Raw genomic sequence first — 19,543 nt, forward strand, 5'->3', positions numbered from 1 at the left:
GTAAACTATATATTACATGATAGTATTGTGATAAATGTTAACTTTATTGAGTCTGACAACTGGATTATGGTTCTAAAGGAACACATGTCCTTACTCAGGAGATACTTGCTAAAGTATTTATGGCTGATTTATAATTCCATAACAATCTTAAGTGATTCAACAAAAACCAGATCTACGTGTGTGTGCATGTATGCATTGTGTGTGCCTGTGTGAGAGAACAAGAAAAAGCAAAGGTGCCAACATATTGGTAACTGGTGATCTAAGTGAAGGATATACAGGTATATATTGTACTATGCTTAGTCTTTCTGTAGTCTGAAAATTTTCAAAATAAAAACTTGGGGGAAATACCAGAGAATAAAATTTAGATTTGCATATACACACACACACACACACACACACACACACACACATATATCACTGCATAGCTACTACTGAGTATTTTCAAATCACCATATTTTATCCTGAGCAAGAGGTCACTGTTCTGTGCTATGGTAAGATACAAACCATTCCTTTATATATAATAAAACCACCTTTTTTCAAAATTAATATAGGGTAAGTGAAGTCTACCAATCATGACAGCAAAGGAAATTAGTGTCTAAATGAACTGTGAGTTACAGGCACATTTCACTAAGGGGCAGGCAGGTTTTTATAAAAAACCATACAGTAATCATCAATATGCCATTAAGACTCCTATTATGAGACTTTTAGGAATCATTTTGTAAAGATTATCTGGTGCCTAATTAACAAGAAAGAAATTAGACTCAGGTTTAAGATGCTGCTGGTGTTCTGAAATTACTCTGAAAGGTCATTCAAAGAACTTCAAACTTAAAATGTTTCATTCATGTATTTATTCCACAGTCAAAATAAATCATAATTTAAAGCTATAACATTTTTAAAAGATAAAGGAGAATTTGTGGCACAGCTGCATTAACAAAACAGACACCAGTCTAAAGTGCAACACTAAACAGGTGTTCTCTGTTCCCATGGTGGAATAAATACACACAGTTACACATAAGATTTCACTGACAATAGGAGATGAGGCAAATAACCCTTTGAAATTAACTGTCCAAAGAATAGAGGCAGGCTACATTAATTTAACATTTTACTGCAAAATGGAAAAAATCCCCGAGGCGACTAACTCAAACCCCTCATTTCATGCACATGACCTTGGCTTCTGTGTTCTTTCCATAGCCACATCCAAATCCAGAAAGTCTTCTGCACCCCGTGCTCAAAAATGCAACCTCAAGTCCCTGAGGTCCTCAGCACAGACTGATGTTAACAAGCCTGTGTGCAGCCTTCATCTAGAACCTCCAGGGAAATCAGGAGCACAAACACAGAGCAAAGCGCCATTTCTTTAAACAATGGCTTTAACTGTCGAATGAGCTCTGACAAGTCATATGCATTTCATAAACAAACCAAAACATCATCTTCATATCTCCCTATTTTTCTTGCAAAAATATTAAGCCATCCAAGTAAAAAAAAAAATTTTAATTTAACAATGAAAAAGGAAATTCAAAGGGTTTATGCCAAATAACAAACCAGTCCTCTGCAGCCTAACTCATTTGTTTTTAGGCTGCGAAGCCATGTAGAGGGCGATCAGGCAGTAGATGGTCCCTCCCACAGTCAGCGCCATGGTGGTCCGGTAAAGCATTTGGTCAGGCAGGCCTCGTTTCAGGTAGATGGGCACACCATCAGCTTTCTTGAAAGCAAGAATTAACAAGGGCATGGTTGAGAAGAAAAATATTTTACAATTTTATTCTTTAAATTTAAAAAAAAAAAAAATTTTGTCTACTCTGTAAGTAATTCATCAAAATGTGACAGTGGGAAAAGCCCTAATCCATGGAACGCTAGTAGATGTTCCTATAAATGTAGCTAAAGCTTGTAAATCCAAAGTCATTCTCCAAAATGCTGCCTCAGGGAACATGCATGCAAAAGATTCCAAATGTCTAAGACATTTATCATATATTGCTTAACTGGAGCACTGGTGCATTTTTTAAAAGGCAAAGGTAACCAGTAGCTAAAAGAAGTGCAGGCAGGAGAGGCTGGGCGCAGTGGCTCACACCTGTAATCCCAGCACTTTGGGAGGCCAAGGCAGGCAGATGGCTTGAGCCCAGGAGTTCAAGACCAGCCTGGGCAACACGGCAAAACCCTGTCTCTACAGCATAACTAAAATTAGTCAGGTGTGGTGGTGTGTGCCTGTAGTCTCAGCTATTAGGGAAGCTGAGGTGGGAGGATCACTTGAGCCCAAGAGGTCAAGGATGCAGTGGGCCATGAGTGGGCCATGAGTGTGCCACTACACTCCAGCCTGGGTGATAGAGTAAGGCTCTGTGTTAAAACAGATAAAAAGAAGTGCTGGCACGAGAAAGTTCTCCATTTAGTTTGGCTTCTGATTATAAGTGGATGGGATTGGAGTACTTCATGTCAATAAAAAGGTTCAAGTCCATTTGGGATTCGACTGCCCCCTTTCCGTCACACTGTTAAACCCATTTAATAATCAAATTCCATGAGATATTTAAATCATAATCATCATCATCACCATCATCATCATCATCTTAGAGACTGGGTCTCACTCTGTTACCCGGGCTGGAATGCAGTGGCTCAATCATAGCTCACTGCAGCCTCAAAATCCTGGGCTAAAGTGATCCTCCCGCCTCGGCCTCTGGAGTAGCTGGGGTTACAGATGCGTGCCAACACACTCAGCTAATTTTTTTTGTAGAGACAGGATCTCGTTATGCTGCCCAGGCTGATCAAGCAATCCTCCTACCCTGGCCTCCCAAAGTGTTGGGGCTGCAGAAGTGAGCCACCGCACCTGGCCTGTTTAACTCCTATTTTGCAGTGTCCAAAACCCCTCCCCACTGCACCTTGAGATTCTAAATGCTCTCTCAAACCTTACTTATCAGATAAAAAGAGATTAAACTGATCAAAACAAAGGTGCTCTATCCTCAAGATGGGTCTGGACCTGGACTACTTCTGAGGAAGAGAAGCTACCTTACAGCAACAGCAGTAGCAAGCACTGCCATGGCACCAAAGATTTGGTCAGGTCACTAACTTCTCAATCATTTGCAGGTAGTTTCACTCTAATAATATTTTCAATTCCAATGCTGGCTTCTCTGTTGATACGCAAACCCATAAGCACCTCCTCTACTTTCAGCAATAGCTCAGTGAATTTTAATATCAAGCAAGCAAAGAACAATTAGAAGAAAACTCACTGCCAAGTCACTACATGTGTCACAAAGTCAAATATATATATTGGGTTATTCAGTTATACAGGCTATTCAGTTATAGAGGCTATTCCTTCTTCCATGCAATAAATGATCTAGAGCTATTCATGCCATTTCAAAACCCTCATACCCTTAAATACTGATGAGGAAATTAACCACCCTCCCCTCTTTTATCAGTATCTACCTATATAAAGTTCTATTCGTTTATGGCTCAAACTAAAATCAAGAGAATACTACCTAAAGAAAAAAGAAGGCGGTTGGATAGTAAACTGGATTAAGATTTAGTTTCATAAGGGATTTTTTAAGCCTATGTATTTCACAGGCTTCTCTGCTGTAGAGTATCTTCTCTCACCTGGAAAAACTTCTGTAGCTCTGGAACTCTGTTTTTCCCAGCATAGTCATACACTGTGGAATCGGAGGTCAGTTTAGTTGGTGTGGCAAATATGATAGGTGGTGCTTCTGTGGAAACCACAGGCTTTAATCCCTGTAGAGAAAAAAAGGAAAATGGCCAGTTGAAAGTATGTCTGAGGAGACTGTCTGGAATAGTGGAGGCAGCCATTCAACCATGAGACAGAAAGAAAATCTCTCCAGCTTTCCCAGAGCAAACCCTGTCAAGAACCCCTTGCCATTATGCTTGCAGGGAGAGGGTGAGGGTCGGGGGAAAACAACGAAGGCCCAGTCTGAGCTTCCAGAAATACCTGGTGTGTCTTATCTTCTTAGCAAACCAGTAAAACATCTATAATCTGTTATGAACTTGTCATTAGCTTTTATGAGGAATCTGTCTGCCCCTTTTTTCTTCCAAATGAGCTAATCTAGTAACATGGAATGTCTAACCCCAGAGCAAACTTCAGAAACTTTTCCCAACACACAATAAAGAAATATTCAACGTGGAACAGCCTTACTGGTTTAAAACAAAACTAAACAAACAAACAATACTTGCCTTCAAGGACCAGAACACAAAATCAAAACAAAAAATTTTTTGAAATGAACTTTTCAGCATAAATAAACCCATAACTGAAAACACATATAGTAAAAATTTAAACAAGGTGAAGGGGGAAGAAGTACTGATACATGCTACAACATGGATAAGCCTCTAAAACATTATGCTGGGTCAAAGAAACCAGTCCCAAAGACCACATACTGTATGATGCCATTCATAGGAAAGTCTAGAAGAGGGAACCGTAGAGACAGAAGGTAGGTTAATGGTTGCTTCAGGTGGGGGCTTGGGAGCTAGGGAGGTAACAGTTAAAAGGTATATTGGTATCCTTTTGAGGTGATAAAAAACGCTCTAAAATTAACTGTGGCGGTAGTTGCATATATCTGTGAATACACTAAAAACCCCTAAATTGTACCCTTTAAATGGGCATATTGTATGCTATGCAAATTATATCTCAATAAAGCTGCTTTAAAAAAAGGGAGGGAGCTCTGTTTTTTTTATCTTAAAGGAGTAAACCTACAGTGACAAATACATAGAGTAATCTGAAATAACCTGTAAATTAAAATAAGGAGCTAAGAGTTATAAGCCAATAAAAATCATCCTTTTATTTAAATTCTAACTAAGAAAAATAAAAATTTAAAGTCAGAAAGCAGAATTCAAACCCAGCCTTTTCCTTTCACAAAGAAGGAAACCTCTTGCCCAAATACAGTCATCAGTCCACTGATTCTTGTCTCAAAGAAATCTAAATTTACCTGTAATTGACAGGGCCTATTATAAAGATTAGATATTGAAAACCTCAATGCTACTCCCACCAGGCAAGCATTAGATGAACAGGTCAATAAAGCATTAAAGTAAACTTGGCTTCTATTTCTTCTGACACAGTACAATAAATGGGAATGAACCATGGCCTGTTTTCTGTAATGTATTCATTCATTCAACATTTATTACTGATCACTAACTCTGCACTAGAATAATGTATTCATTCATTCAACATTTATTACTGATCACTAACTCTACACTACAATAAATAAGATCGCCACAATCTCAGCCACCATGGATATTAACGTTATAAACCAACAGCAGCTAATATCTATTTAACCCTTGTGAAGTGTATTATGTTAAACATTTCATATGCATTACCTCACTTAATTCTGACAGCAACCCTATGAAGATATTACTATTCCCATTTTTCAGAGGAAAACAGTGGAGAGAGAATAACTTGCCTTAGATCAAATAGTGAAAAGCGAGTCAAGTTTTCAAACTCACGCCTTTTTCAAGTCCAGAGCCCTGGCTTTTAAGTATTCCACAACTCGCACCCCACCCTCCCCCATCAACTATTGCTTAAAAACAACAGCCCATTTAAAGAGAAAGTTTGGTCAGTAAGATGTCGGCCTACATTCAGAAATGTAACACACTCAAAACAAAGCGTCAGAGGAGTCAGAGAGGCAAACAGAGGCTCTGCGATCAAGATCAAAAGGCTAACAAGGATCGTGGTTTGAACTGGATACAGAATGTCAGATACTCCTTTATATCATTCTGTGAGCTCACCATATTTTCTCCTTGAAATAACCATTTCTTCTTGAACGCAAAAATGTAAAAACCCTTTCTACCAAGGATCTACAAAAATGGTTTGAAAGTAAACTCATGTTTCGACAGGACTAATGTGAGAGTATTTTTGAAGGGATTATATTTGTTTGTCCAACCATGCAGTGATTCAAAACTACAGCAAGGTTTTTGAACAGTATCATCTGAAAACAGGAATATCAACCATCTTAATTTTAAATTAATTCTGTATTTCCCTTTATAATATTGTAAAAATTTATAGAACTGAAGTTACCTATAATCTCATTATCTTATCCCATTAATTGTTACAAATTGTAAATTTGCCTCCAGTGTTTATTCAGGTTTAATGACTTAATAGTCAGTGTAAAGTCCTACATTCTGCCTTTTTTTTTTTTTTTTTTTTTTTTTGAGACAGAGTCTCACTCTGTTGCCCTGGCTGGAGTGCAGTGGTGCAATCTCGGCTCACAACAACCTCCACCTCTCAGGTTCAAGCCATTCTCCTGTCTCAGCCTCCTGAGTAGCTGGGACTACAGGTACGTGCCACCACACCCAGCTAATTTTTGTATTTTTCATAGAGACGGGGTTTCGCCATGTTGGCCAGGCTGGTCTCAAACTCCTGACCTCAGGTGATCCACCAACCTTGGCCTCCCAAAGTGCTGGGATTACAGGCGTGAGCCACCACACCCGGCCCATTCTGCCTTTTTTCCTTTTTGGGCCAGGCTCTTGCTTTGTCACTCAGGCTGGAGTGCGGTGGCATGATCCTGACTCACTGCAGCCTCCAATTCCCAGGCTCAAGTGATCTAACTGCCTCAGCCCCCTGAGTATCTGGGACTACAAGAAAACGTCACCACACCTGGCTAAATTTTTAATTTTTTGTAGACAGGGTCTGGCTATGTTGCCCAGGCCGGTCTTGAACTCCTGAGCTCCAGCAATCCTCCCACCTGAGCCTTCAAAGTGCTGGGATTACAGGTGTGAGCCATCAAGTCCAGCCTCATTCTGTTTTTGTTTATAATACTAAGTTTTTCAACTTTCCACAGTCTTTGTAACTATCAAATTCATTTTATTTATTTATTTATTTATTTATTTATTTTTGAGGCAGGGTCTCACTCTGTTGAATTTAATCTTCGGAACAACCCTATAAATAAGTTATGATTAGCCCATGTTACAGCTGATTAAAACAATGCTCAGAGATCCCATAAGGAAGATGGGATTCAAACTCACGTTTTCATTACACCATACTACCGGTAACTTCGCTGTTCTGGTACCACAGGAAAAGGTAGTGAACATTCCCAATGTCTCAAGGCAGCTGGATCACTAGCACTAGGCTTCTCAAGATTGGAAATGACCAGGAAGTTTTATCTACAGGAGAGGATTCGGCATAAATCTCTTCACCTCTGCCTACTCCAAGACTGCAAGAACTGTCAGTCTCAAACATGTCCCTCCTCATCACAACAACGACGGTGCCAAACTTCCAGGCACTCAGGCCAAAACCTTGGAAATATTCTTTTTATTTTTTTGAGACGAAGTCTCACTCTATCATCCAGGCTGGAGTGCAGTAGCGCATCTTGGCTCACTGCAACCTCCACCTCCCGGGTTCAAGCGATTCTCCTGCCTCAGCCTCCCATGTAGCTGGGACTACAGGTGTATACCACCACGCCTGGCTAATTTTTATATTTTTAGTAGAGACAGGGTTTCGCCATACTGGTCAGGCTGGTCTTGAACTCCTCACCTCAGGTGATCTGCCCACCTTGGCCTCGCAAAGTGCTGGGATTACAGGCGTGAGCCTCCGCACCTGGCCAAAACCTTGGAAATATTATTGACACCTCTCCCTCATATACTGTAAATGTATGAGGCTCTACCTTCAAAATATATTCAGAATCTGACCACTTCTCACCTACCTCCACCAATTCACACTCGAGTCTAAGCCCCTGGATTTCCACAACAGCCTCCCAATTGGTCTCTCGGCTTCCACTCGTTTGCTGCCATGAAGTCTACTCTTATTACAGCAACCAATGATTTCATTAAAACACAGGATGTCACTAGTCAGCTCAAACCCTCCAAAAGGCCTCCTATCTCACTGAGTGACCCCTAAAGTTCTCACAATGACTTTCTGAGCTCTACAAAGTGCATCCCTTTCTTAGCCCCTTATTTTTTATTTTTTGAGACAGGGTCTTGCTCTGTCATTCAGGCTGGAGTGCAGTGGTACAATCACAGCTCACTGTAGCCTCAGCCTCCCAGGCTTAAGGAACCCACCCACTTCAACCTCCTGAGTAGCTGAGATGACAGGCGTGCACCACCACATCCAGCTAATTTTTTTAAAAATTGTAGGCCGGGCGCGGTGGCTCATACCTGTAATCCCAGCACTTTGGGAAGCCAAGGCAGGGGGATCACCTGAGGTTGGGAGTTCAAGACCAGCCTGACCAACATGGAGAAACACTATCTCTACTAAAAATACTAAATTAGCTGGGCTTGGTGGCACATGCCTGTAATCCCAGCTACTCAGGAGGCTGAGCCAGGAGAATTGCTTGAACCCAGGGGGCAGAGGTTGCGGTGAGCCGAGATTGCACCACTGCATTCCAGCCTGGGCAACAAAAGCAAAACTGTATTTTAAAAAAAAAAAAAAAAAATTTTTTTGTAGACACAGAGTTCCTCTATGTTGGCTAGTCTCAAACTCCTTAGCTCAAGCAGATCCTCCAGCCTCAGCCACCCGAAGAGCTGGGATTACAGGCATGAGCCACTGCACCCCAGCCTAGCCCCACTTCTATCATTCCCCTCCTCCTCCCTAGCCCACTGATCTAGCTCCTGAAACCTCCCAAGCACAGCCATGTTCTCTCTGCCTAGAATGCTCTTCCCCAGGCACGTGGATCCATGTGGCTTATACCCTCACGTTCTTCAGGTCTTTACCCATCCCCATAAGCCACCTTCTCAGTGAGATCTTTCTGACCAGCCTTTCAAAAACCGCATGTCCTCCCCCTTGCCCTACTAACAACTTACCCTCTTTATTTTTTTCCACAGCACTTATCACCACCTAACATACTACATTTTACTTTGCTTACTGTGTCTCCCCCACTACAACGGAAGCTCCATGAGCACAGGATTTAGGCACATCTTGCTCACTGCTCCTATATTCCAAGACTTAGAAAAGCAACTGGCAGAGAAGGCGCATTCACTCAATACATGCAGAATGTTTAAATAAACTAAAGAAGGCTATAGCTTCACCACAATGTAGGTTTCAGTATCTCAAAAACAAAGTCTGATAAATTGGTATTTGATGGCAGGGCATCCACAATTCCCACAGCAATAAGAAAATAACTGAAAGCTGTTCTTACAGTAAGTGGACAGGCCGGGTGTGATGGCTCATGCCTGTGGTCCCACCGCTTTGGGAGGCTGAGGTGGGAGAATCACTTCACTCAGGAGTTTGAGATCAGCCTGGGCAACATATTGAGACTTTGTTTCTACAAAATATCAAAAAATTAGCCAGGTACAGTGGTGCACACCTGTGGTCCCAGCTACTTAGGAAGCTGAGGTGGGAAGATGACTTGAGCCCAGGTGGTCAAGGCTGTAGTGAGCCATGATCATGCCACTATACTCCACCTGGGCGACAGAGACCCTGTATCAAAATAAAATTAAAAATAAGTGGATCATAGATCAAGAAAAATCACATACTTTACTTTTTAATCCTGAATCTCTTAGCTGCTTAAATAAGCCCACCTCCAAAATTAAGAACCATTCAACCTTAACCACGTTTAGTAATTGAGTTTTTCCTAGTTTATTTCAATTGCTCCAAATTTTTAAAGAGAAAAGTAAACATGCCGGGCCCAGTGGCTCACGCCTGTAATCCCAGTACTTTGGGAGGCCGAGGCGGGCGGATCACAAGGTCAGGAAATCAAGACCATCCTGGCTAACACGGTGAAACCTCGTCTCTAATAAAAATACAAAAAATTAGCCAGATGTGGTGGCGAGCACCTGTAGTCCCAGCTACTGAGGAGTCTGAGGCAGAAGAATGGTGTGAACCCGTGAGGCAGAGCTTGCAGTGAGCTGAGATTGCACCACTGTACTCCAGCCTGGACCACAAAGCCAGACTCCGTCTCAAAAAAAAAAAAAGAAAAGTAAAAATGATTTTCCCTCTAAAAGTTGGTTGTAACATTTTCCTTTTCTTCTACCTCCTAGGTTTGGGGAAGAGGGTGGAGGGAAAAGAGGATTACTCCTCATAATTTTAATTTTTAAATGATAGAAATGTACAAACTTTTCACTGTGATTTAGGACTGGAAACCAGTTTCAATCTGCAATGACTCAATTCATTTGGCTTTTTGTTTTGTTTTGTTTATAGACAGGATCTTACAGTCACCCAGGTTGGAGTGCAATGCATTGATCACAGCTCACTGCAGCCTCAAACTCCTGGGCTCAAGTGATCCTCCCACCTCAGCCTCCTGAGTAGCTAGGACTACAAGTATGTGTCACCATGCCCAGCTAATTTTTCTTATTTTTTTTGTAGAGATGGGGTCTCACTGTGTTGCCGAGGCTGGTCCCAAACTCCTGGCCTCAAGCTATTCTCCTGCCCTCACCTCCCAAAACACTGGGATTACCAGGGTGAGCCACCACACCTGACCTCTATTTATTTCTAATTGTAAGCTAGACATCACCACCTACCTCCGTGTCCTTCTGACACCGCACACTCATCATGTCCAAAATTCACTCATAAGCCCATTCAGGAACTCCCTGTCACTGTGAAAAGCACCAATTCACCAATCATCCTGAAGCCCTCCCTCCTCATCCCCAACATCTGTCTCATCTGAAAGGACAAACTCTATCACAACTCTGCATCAAGTTGCTCTGTAACTTCCTACTCGTGCCTCACAAAATTAAGTCCTACCATCCTAGGCCCTTCATGATTTACCTCCATCCTCCACAGTCAAACTTACCTACTCAACACTTCTCCTCCAGACCCCCTCCCTTCCATTACTCTCACAGTTACCTTTATCTAGAATACCATTCTGCCATCTTAACTGGGAGAGGAATTCCTAGATCACACAGTAAAATTACATTTCCTTTTTAACAAACTGCCAAACTGTTTTCCAAAGTGGCTGCGTCATTTTACCATTCCCACCATCCCACCACAAATGTAATAGGTTTCGCTTCTCTACATCCTCACCAATAGTTGTTATCATCTGTCTTTTTGATTCTAGGCATTCTGGTGGATATTAAATGGTATCTCACTGTGGTTGTGACTTGCTCTTCTCTAATAACTAAAGATGTTAAACATGTTCATGTGCTTATTGGTCTCAATTTATTGTTGACGCAGTTCAGAGAAAGATAAGGAAGATGCTTTTCAACCAATGGAAAACGCCATCCCACCAACCACTCGCTGTCAAGCTGACTTACAAATCTCTATCTGTGTGATTGTTACTGAACCACCTTTTCCATATTATGTTATTTAATGCATGGTAAATTATTCACTTTACTTACTACTAAAAATTACAAACATCTTCATTATATATTTCCAGGAAAGGAAAAAGCTGAAATACTCCTAATTACCAAACTCAGAGCACCTAGTTGGGAGGGCACCTGTCACAATCACTCAGAAATTTACAATTCATATAAAGCCTACACAATATCACTTCTTTTCAACATAGTTTGAGGCATCTTTAAGTAATTAAGAAGTTCAAATTCTCAAGAGAAACACGATTCACGAGGAGAGGTACTAGAAATCTGAAAGCACTATCTGTATCAAACTCATCTCAAGGTCATCTCTGCCAAGTGCCCATTTTATTACAATATGCCAGTTTTTAGTCAAAAAATTTACTTTTTTCTTACTAAGCAACAAAACCTAGATTAGGCTAAAGATATATTAAAAGAACATAAACCAGGTGTGGTGGTACACATCTGTAACCCCAGTCACTCAGGGGGCTGAGGTGAGAGGACTGCCTGAGCCCAAAAGTTCAAGATCAGACTGTGCAACACAGCAAGAGCCTGCCTCAAAAAATATTTTTAAAAAATAAAAGAACATCTACTACCACCAACAGAATAAACTGTGATATATTTATAAAATGAAACCCTACAGAAGAATAAGAGGATAAAAGGATTAACTACTGATACGTACAACATGGACTAACCTCAAAAATACTTAAATAGGCTAGCAGCCAGACATGGTGGCTCACATCTGTAATCCCAGCATTTTCAGAGGCGAAAGTAGGACGATTACTTGAGCCCAGGAATGAAAGTCTACAGTGAACTATGACTGTGCCATTACACTCCAGCCTGGGTGAGAGCTGCTTCCATTTACATGAAGTCCAAAAAAAGGGAAAACTATCTATTTATGATGATAAAAGTCAGAATAGGAAGGTGGCAGGGATTGACAGAGGGTACCAGGGAACTTCCTGGGATGATGTAACATTCTGTATATTGAGGGAGGTGTGGTTACACAGCACGTGGGTTTGTCCAAACTCATCAAACTGTAACATTTAAGATCCATACACTGAAGAATACGCTTTATAGGAGCAGATGATAGAAATGGTCATTTCCCCACATAATCTGTAAAAGAAGTGTAACACTGCTGACTGTTCCTTCCTTACAAGTCATTACCAATTTGATTTCGGTGACTCCACACTGGTTTCCCTTCTCACCCGGTCTATTCTTTAAACACATTTTCCTTCTCCACCCTCCCTTCATGCTTCTGTACTCTTGAACTATGATCCAATCTTTCTTCCCTACAAACTTCTGGGTAATTTACCCACCAGATTCTACCACCTATGGGCTGAAGACATCCAACTTTATTAAACTCCATATTCAAAAATCTAGCTGCTACCAAGCATGACATATCACAAGCTCAACATTTATAAACCCTAAACTCTTCCTTTCCGTTCCCACCGCAACTCCCCCATTAACTCGCGCAAAACAACAACAACAACAACAAAAACTTGCCCTTCCTATCCTAGATTAGAATCATTCTGCTTTTTAGTTTTTGTTTTTAAAGACAGGGTCTCACTATGTTGCCCCAGGTGATCTCAAACTCCTGGACTCAAGCGACCCTGCCGTCTCAGCCTCCCAAAGTGCTGTGATTTACAGGCGTGAGCCATAGTACCAGGTCTGACTTCTTAAACATCTGCCTCTTGGGGCAATTTGCAGTGTCCCACAGAAAAAGGAGAATGAAGCAACAGTAATGGAGTATCCTTTACACCCCACCTGGGTCCCTTACTACTGCAGTCTAACTGCGTATCTCACCGACCCTTCCCACACTTCTCTAGGAGGATGAGGAGGGAATATACTGTCTCAGACAGCTTCTGATGAACGGTTAACACTTATTCAGAACCAACCACCTGCCCAAACTGCTGGTCACTTGACACACCTCATTTAAAGTGTACTAACGCCACCCTGGATGAAGCTGAGTTCACAATAAATTAAGTAACCTGGCCAAGGTCACACAATTAAAGCAGAAAACGCCATGATTTGAAAGGGCACGTCTGGGCTCTAAAATCCCTCGTTTACCCACAACACATGGAGACTCAAACTCCAATTGGCAGAACCTGCGTGAAATGGAATACTTTTCAGACTACCCAAACAATGAGCATCTGTCAAACATTTTACAATCGGGAAAGTGTAACCCCGCTGCATGCAACTTCCCTCCCTGAACGTGTTAAGTAACCTGTTAAATCTCCTAACCCAGATCACAGCCCCCCAACCCCCTGCCCCACGGTTTCCCTAAAAGCCTTTATCCCCGCTCTCTAATCTCGTGCTCAAGTTAGGCTGCCTATGGGGCTGTGGCAGGAGGTGACAAAGAAACGACAGGGAGGCCGAAAGCCAGATGTCTTCAAAGAGAGGGAGAAGGCCGAACCTCTGACTCGGGTCACAGTGGGGACTCCCCCAAACCATCCCTTTTAGACAAGTGACCCCAGGGGTCACCTTGACCCCTGCAGTGTGCCAGACCAAACTTCCACGCCAGGCCAGCCCCACCAGGTGAGCGGATACACAAAGAGAAGCCTCAGTGACCACCGTACGCTGGTGTGGAGAGGCCCCGGAAGGTGCAAGAACAGAAACGAACTCGACAGCGGGCAGAAGCCTCTCCTGGCTCCAACACCGCGACTGCTTGTCGCCGAAGCTCGGGCTGCCACTTCTCATGTCCGAGCTGGCTAGGCGCCACTCGTACCTGCGGGCTATAGGCCTCCGAAGCCCACGCTCCCGTCAACTTCTGCGTGAAGCCACTAAATTTGTAGTACATGACGCCCAGAGTCCGGCTTCCTGCATGCGCTGCCAACGCGACCGCCCCAGAGAAGGACCCCGCCTCCCAGGCCGTGGTCCCAAGAGTCAGCGCAAGGACCCGATGCCGGGACTAGGGCTGCCCGAAGATCGCCTAACTTAAAACCTGCCCTCTTAAGCCGCATTGGGGAACCAAAAGCCAGGGTTCTCAGGATCACGAAAGGCAAAACTAGCTCTAAGAGAGCACGAAAAGCCGCTCTGGCGGAGTCTGTAGGAAATATGAAGTTCCCTCTTCCCCCCATTTAGATTTGGGCAGTGCCACGACAACTCAAGAAATGCGCAAGCGCCTCGCGGACTAAGCCCGGCGGACTAAGCCCGGCAGTGTCTGAGTCAGGTGGGGGGCAGGCTCTAAGAGGGGCCGGCTCTAGGCGGGGCCTGGGAGGGAGAGGGCAGTGATTGGTGGGCGTGGTCTGGTAGGGGCGGGACTATATCGAGGCCGGGTGGGAACTCCACCAGCGGAGAGAGTGTGCTGGGGGGCCACCGCCTGGTCGTCGGGGTGAAGGCGTCTCTTCCTTTACCAAACTTTACTTGATCGTAGTCTCATTTATTTCCTTCCGACCTAGAGCACCTCTTGAAGTATCCTGCTGTGACTCAGTCTGCCCAGGAGTATAGACCTGTCGCCAAGCTTCCCCTGGCAACCTGGGAGTTGAAGCAAATAAGAAAATTTGGAAGCACCTGCTGAAGGCTGTTTAGTACCGAGGGCTGTTGGGAGATTTGCCCCAATAATATAAAAGTAGCCTCCTGGGCTTTGTGCAGAGGAATTACACATGCAGAGTGACCTAAAGCTTAGGTACCAGGATGTAAATGTCACACAGTTTATCAGAACTGGTTTTTACTCTCACCTGGGTTTTAAGGTCATTGGTTATTCATCCTTTTCCTGGCCTCCGCTCTTTGCGATAAATGAGGTAGGGGGAGGGTGATCAGAAACACTTGTAAAATCTGGACCTTGAGCCTGAAAGATCTGGAACTACCACTTTTAGTTCTAGTAGCATTCGCTTCAGTTCAATTTAAGTATGTCTGTTAAGCCTGTGCTGTGTGCAAGGTACCGTGTAAAAGGAGTATACTAGTTTCTTACTCTCCAGGGATGGACCAGAACTATAGGTTTACACAGGCATATTCTAGATGCATTTATGAAATCATGTTGCAAATTAATGGATGATACTAACAAACCTATATAGAGCATTTTCCTAAACTCATTTAATCTTCACAACAATCCTATAAGGTAAGTGCTATTCTCATCTCCATTTACAATACAGGAAAATGACTCCTGAAGAAGCTAAGTAACTTGCTCAGGTCAGGGGTAAGTGGCAAAGCTAGGCATTTGGCTCAAGACTTCCTACTGTTAAGCACTATGTTACAAATAAACAGATATGAAGCCATTCTGAAAAAAGGAGGATCAAAGCTGAGCACTCCAGGTGAGGGTGTACACCAGCATCCTGGTTGCAGGCCTAAGTTTAAGAGCCCCAAGTATGCAGCACTGCCAATACGTTGTAAAGGTTTCAGCGGATTCATGTAAGCTGGCCCAAAGTTGCCACTTTTACAAAGCAGTATTGTGATATAATGGAAAGAACATGCGATTTGGGTTTATGTCCATATTTCTCCAAGGATAAGTGGTTTGGGACTAGTGATTTCCTATTTATTTATTTATTTTTATTTTGAAAGAGAGTCTCACTCTGTCATCCAGGCTGGAGTGCAGGGTTGTGATCTTGGCTCATTGCAGCTTTGACTTCCCAGGCTCAAGTGATTCTCCTACCTCAGTCTCCAGGGTAGCTGGAACCACAGGTGCGTGCCACCATGCCTGGCTAATTTTTTGTATTTTAGTAGAGCTGGGGTTTCACCATGTTTCCCAGGCTGGTCTCAAACTCCCTGGGCTCAAGTGATCTGCCGAACTCAGACTCCCAAAGTGCTGGGATTACAGGCGTGAGCCACCGTGCCAGGCCCACCCCATGTTTTGATACTGAATAGATTCAGGAAGATTTTTCTACAGACAAAAAGTTTGACTACCTCAAAAGAAAATGATCCATTGGCATTAGCCTTCTTGAGTCCCAGGTGCTAGCAAATACTGAGTGAAAGAAAAGTCTTTTGTAGAGTTTAGATTGAAAAGAGAAATTAAATGATTTCAGACAGCTACTGTCTCCATCCCACTGACTTCTGGACATATTTTGGAAGAAGAAACTAAAGAATATTCTCGAACTTTTAGCAGCACTAAGGTGTACCAGCTTCTTTTATAAGGTGCCTGTCAACACTGGTTATTTTCTTAAAGTTCCTGCCATCTGATTTTAGATCCTGCAAGACATAAATTAAGAATCCTGAAAATGTTACAACAGCCGGGCTGTTCAGTGGGAGATAAAATGTCAGTAGCGGAGTGTGGGTTGGGATGTCACATGGAATGGCTGATCATGGGAAGATTTTGTCTCGTTTCCCAAATAAAACACAGCACACTCTGACAGTACTGAGGCACCCTATTCTCATTCAGATTTGCATATCCCACCCAACATCAAAGACAATCTTTTTTTATCACAGTCCCTTCGGGTTGTTCCCCATATTCTATTCTGAAGGGAAGTGACCACGACTCAGAGTACAGAGAAGCTTGCCAGCCACCAAGTGAACTGAGTGAGTGCAAATGCCAGTCCAGCTCCTGGTGAATCTGAATGCTGCTGCTTCTCCATTTGTGAAGGGTGTGTGCTAACGGCCTCTGGCAGGCCGCTCTGTGAAAGCACTTGGGGAATGAATGGAAATCCAACATAAAATATAAATTGGGTAATACTGAGGAGAGATAGGAACCAACTGTGAAATAGTTGTTAATTTTTTAAATTCTCTCATTTTTTCCAAACCCGACTTTTTAAAAATTGACACTTAGTGGGTCTGGCAGAATTAAAACATGTAGGCCTGTAGGAGTTGAGGCCATTGCGGGCTCCTGTTTTGGAAGGATTTTGCCCATTCTAGGGTAGTTTCCCTGAGAGAAAATGGAACATACATAGGGCAATGTTATCGTGAAGTGTTACCTTTTCCATTGTTGTTTATGTTTACTGTGTTTTTACATTTTTCCCAACATTTAAAACTGCTAGTGATAACCCTAAGAAAAGCATCCCCAGTAAAATACTGGAAAAGCAAAATGGAGTGCTAAACCCACTTTATGATATTCAGAATGATGACACCTGCCATGCAATTATTCGGTAATTTTCATGTGGCAGAAATCTCAGCTGTCATCTCTTACTGTTTTTTGTCAAATAAAGCCGTATCTGGTGTGGAAATTTCATCTTCCAAACCTGAAACCTAGATTATATTGATATTGAAAACCAAATCTTTCTTAAAGCATGGTGTTTTCATAGCTAAAGAGCTGAGGGTCTGAATGGCTCATTTCTCACCCAAAGGAGGGAAAATGGCAGCTGGGATTGCAGTTGCCGGGACAGCTTTATTGCAGTACGGGATGAACATATTGACATCAACTCCCTACTCTGACCTTCTCGTTGTTGAATGTCAATACAGTGTGTGAAACTGCCTCACTTTTGCCTGCCTGCTTTTCCTTATGTGCAAGTCAAAAGCACATCCACGGAGAATATGGATTTAACTCAATTTTGACACATCACATTTCATCTCACTGGTTAAGAAAGGCTGAGGTATGACTCATAATTTATTTTAAATCATTTTAAATACACTTAATTATGCATAGAAAAAAGTTGAGATCCAGAGCCAGATTCATGCTATTTTACATTGACATCATCTGTAAAATTACAGTACACACAGTGTTGTCTTATGCATAGAATGAAAGGATTAGCAGTGGCCTCCAGTTTGGGGGATGGGTGGTGGTTTCTCATCATTGAGGATTCCCACTCTCTACCTCACATACATCTGCAGTGTTGAAATATTTCGCAGTGAGCATACATGAGTTCTGTAAGCCCACATACACACACAGAAATAACACAAAGTCGGCTGGGAACAGTGGCTCACACCTGTAATCCCAGCACTTTGGGAGGCCAAGGCGGGTGGATCACATGACATCAGAAGTTCGAGACCAACCTTACAAACATGGCGAAACCCCATCTCTACTACAAATACAAAAATTAGCCGGACATGGTGGCATGCGTCTGTAATTCCAGCTACAGGGGAGGCTGAGTCAGAAGAATTGCTTGAACCCAAGAGTTAGAGGTTGCAGTGAGCCCCGATCATGCCACTGCACTTCAGCCTGGGTGACCAGAACAAAACTTCGTCACCCAAAAAAAAGAAATTACACAAAGTCCACCAAAAACATACAAATTAGAATTTTAAAAATGCTTTCATGTACTTACACCCCCAAATTACCAGGTAATTTAGAATGTTCTTTAATCACCCCCTGAGTAGATATGAGGGGCCTCTTAAGTGACAGTGCCCGAGTGTTAGGCCACAGGAAGGGTGACTCAAGGGCCATTCTGCTCATTACAGTTAACACTATAGTGGTTCTTCTTCCTAGGGCTGTTGGAGAAAAAAATGAATGAATGAACAAATGAATAAGAACAAACACATCACCTCCACACATTGCTGTGAGAAATGAGCAACCACTCTGGGTAGTTACTTACATCAGTGCCCAGACAGCCGTGGAAATTAGTGATCAAGTGGGAAAGAAGATTAAGAACTACACCTGGGTCTTAAGGAGGCTAATGTCAATGGATCATTTTCTTTTGAGGGAGTAGAATTTTTTGTCCGTAGAAAAGCTACTGAATCTATTCATTATCAAAACAAAGGGTGGGCTGGTTGTGGTGGCTCACACCTGTAATTCCAGCACTTTCGGAGGCCAAGACCAGTGGATCACTTGAATCCAGCAGTTCAAGACTAGCCTGGGCAACATGGTGAAACCCCGTCTCTAAGAAAAAAATACAAAAATTAGTCGGGCGTGATCACACACCTGCAGTCCCAGCTACATGGGAGGCTAATGTGGGAGGATCACCTGAGCCCAGGAGGTTGAGGCTGCAGTGAGCCCAGATCGTGCCATTGCACTGCAGCCTGGGTGACAGAATAAGACCCTGTCTCCAAACAACAAAAACATAGGGTGCTCTGCTAGCCATTGAAGGTCAGGATGTCCAGATTCCAACCCTGCACTAGATTTATGACCTTTGGCTAGTTCCTTAACCTCTCTTAGCCACAAGATAAAATTTTCAGTTTACAGGGTGATTGCAAGGATTAAATAAGATGGTGTGTACTGAAAAAGCTTAAAGAAAATATGTAAATACCTGGAAGTCTATATAGGAAATACATTTTGTAAAGAAACCCCATCTCTACTAAAAATACAAAAAAATTAGCCGGGCGAGGTGGCGGGTGCCTGTAGTCCCAGCTACTCGGGAGGCTGAGGCAGGAGAATGGCGTAAACCCGGGAGGCGGAGCTTGCAGTGAGCTGAGATCCGGCCACTGCACTCCAGCCTGGGAGATAGAGCGAGACTCCGTCTCAAAAAAAAAAAAAAAAAAAAAAAAAAAAAAAAAAAAAAATAGTAAAACTGGATCTCTAGTCACTGATATAGGCCAAAATTTAATTTAGCATGATGTAAAGCATTAGAGTTTTGAGTCTAGTTTATGTTTGTATAAAGTTAGCTAGTTA

The 19,543-nt window shown here is 42.7% G+C and overlaps 1 protein-coding gene across 1 annotated transcript; it reads right to left on the reverse strand.

Annotated features, from left to right (window-relative positions):
• Positions 1 to 833: 833 nt before the first annotated feature.
• Positions 834 to 14,001, reverse strand: COX7A2L (cytochrome c oxidase subunit 7A2 like). Its single transcript, XM_007970825.3, has 3 exons — positions 13,865 to 14,001; positions 3,574 to 3,705; positions 834 to 1,699 (listed from the first exon to the last, which is right to left on the reverse strand). The coding sequence occupies exons 1-3, from the start codon at positions 13,934 to 13,936 to the stop codon at positions 1,559 to 1,561; spliced, it is 345 nt and encodes a 114-aa protein (XP_007969016.1). The 5' UTR covers positions 13,937 to 14,001; the 3' UTR covers positions 834 to 1,558.
• Between the last annotated feature and the right edge of the window lie 5,542 nt (positions 14,002 to 19,543).

This window comes from Chlorocebus sabaeus, chromosome 14 (genome assembly GCF_047675955.1).
Source record: "Chlorocebus sabaeus isolate Y175 chromosome 14, mChlSab1.0.hap1, whole genome shotgun sequence".
Taxonomy (NCBI): Eukaryota; Metazoa; Chordata; class Mammalia; order Primates; family Cercopithecidae; genus Chlorocebus; species Chlorocebus sabaeus.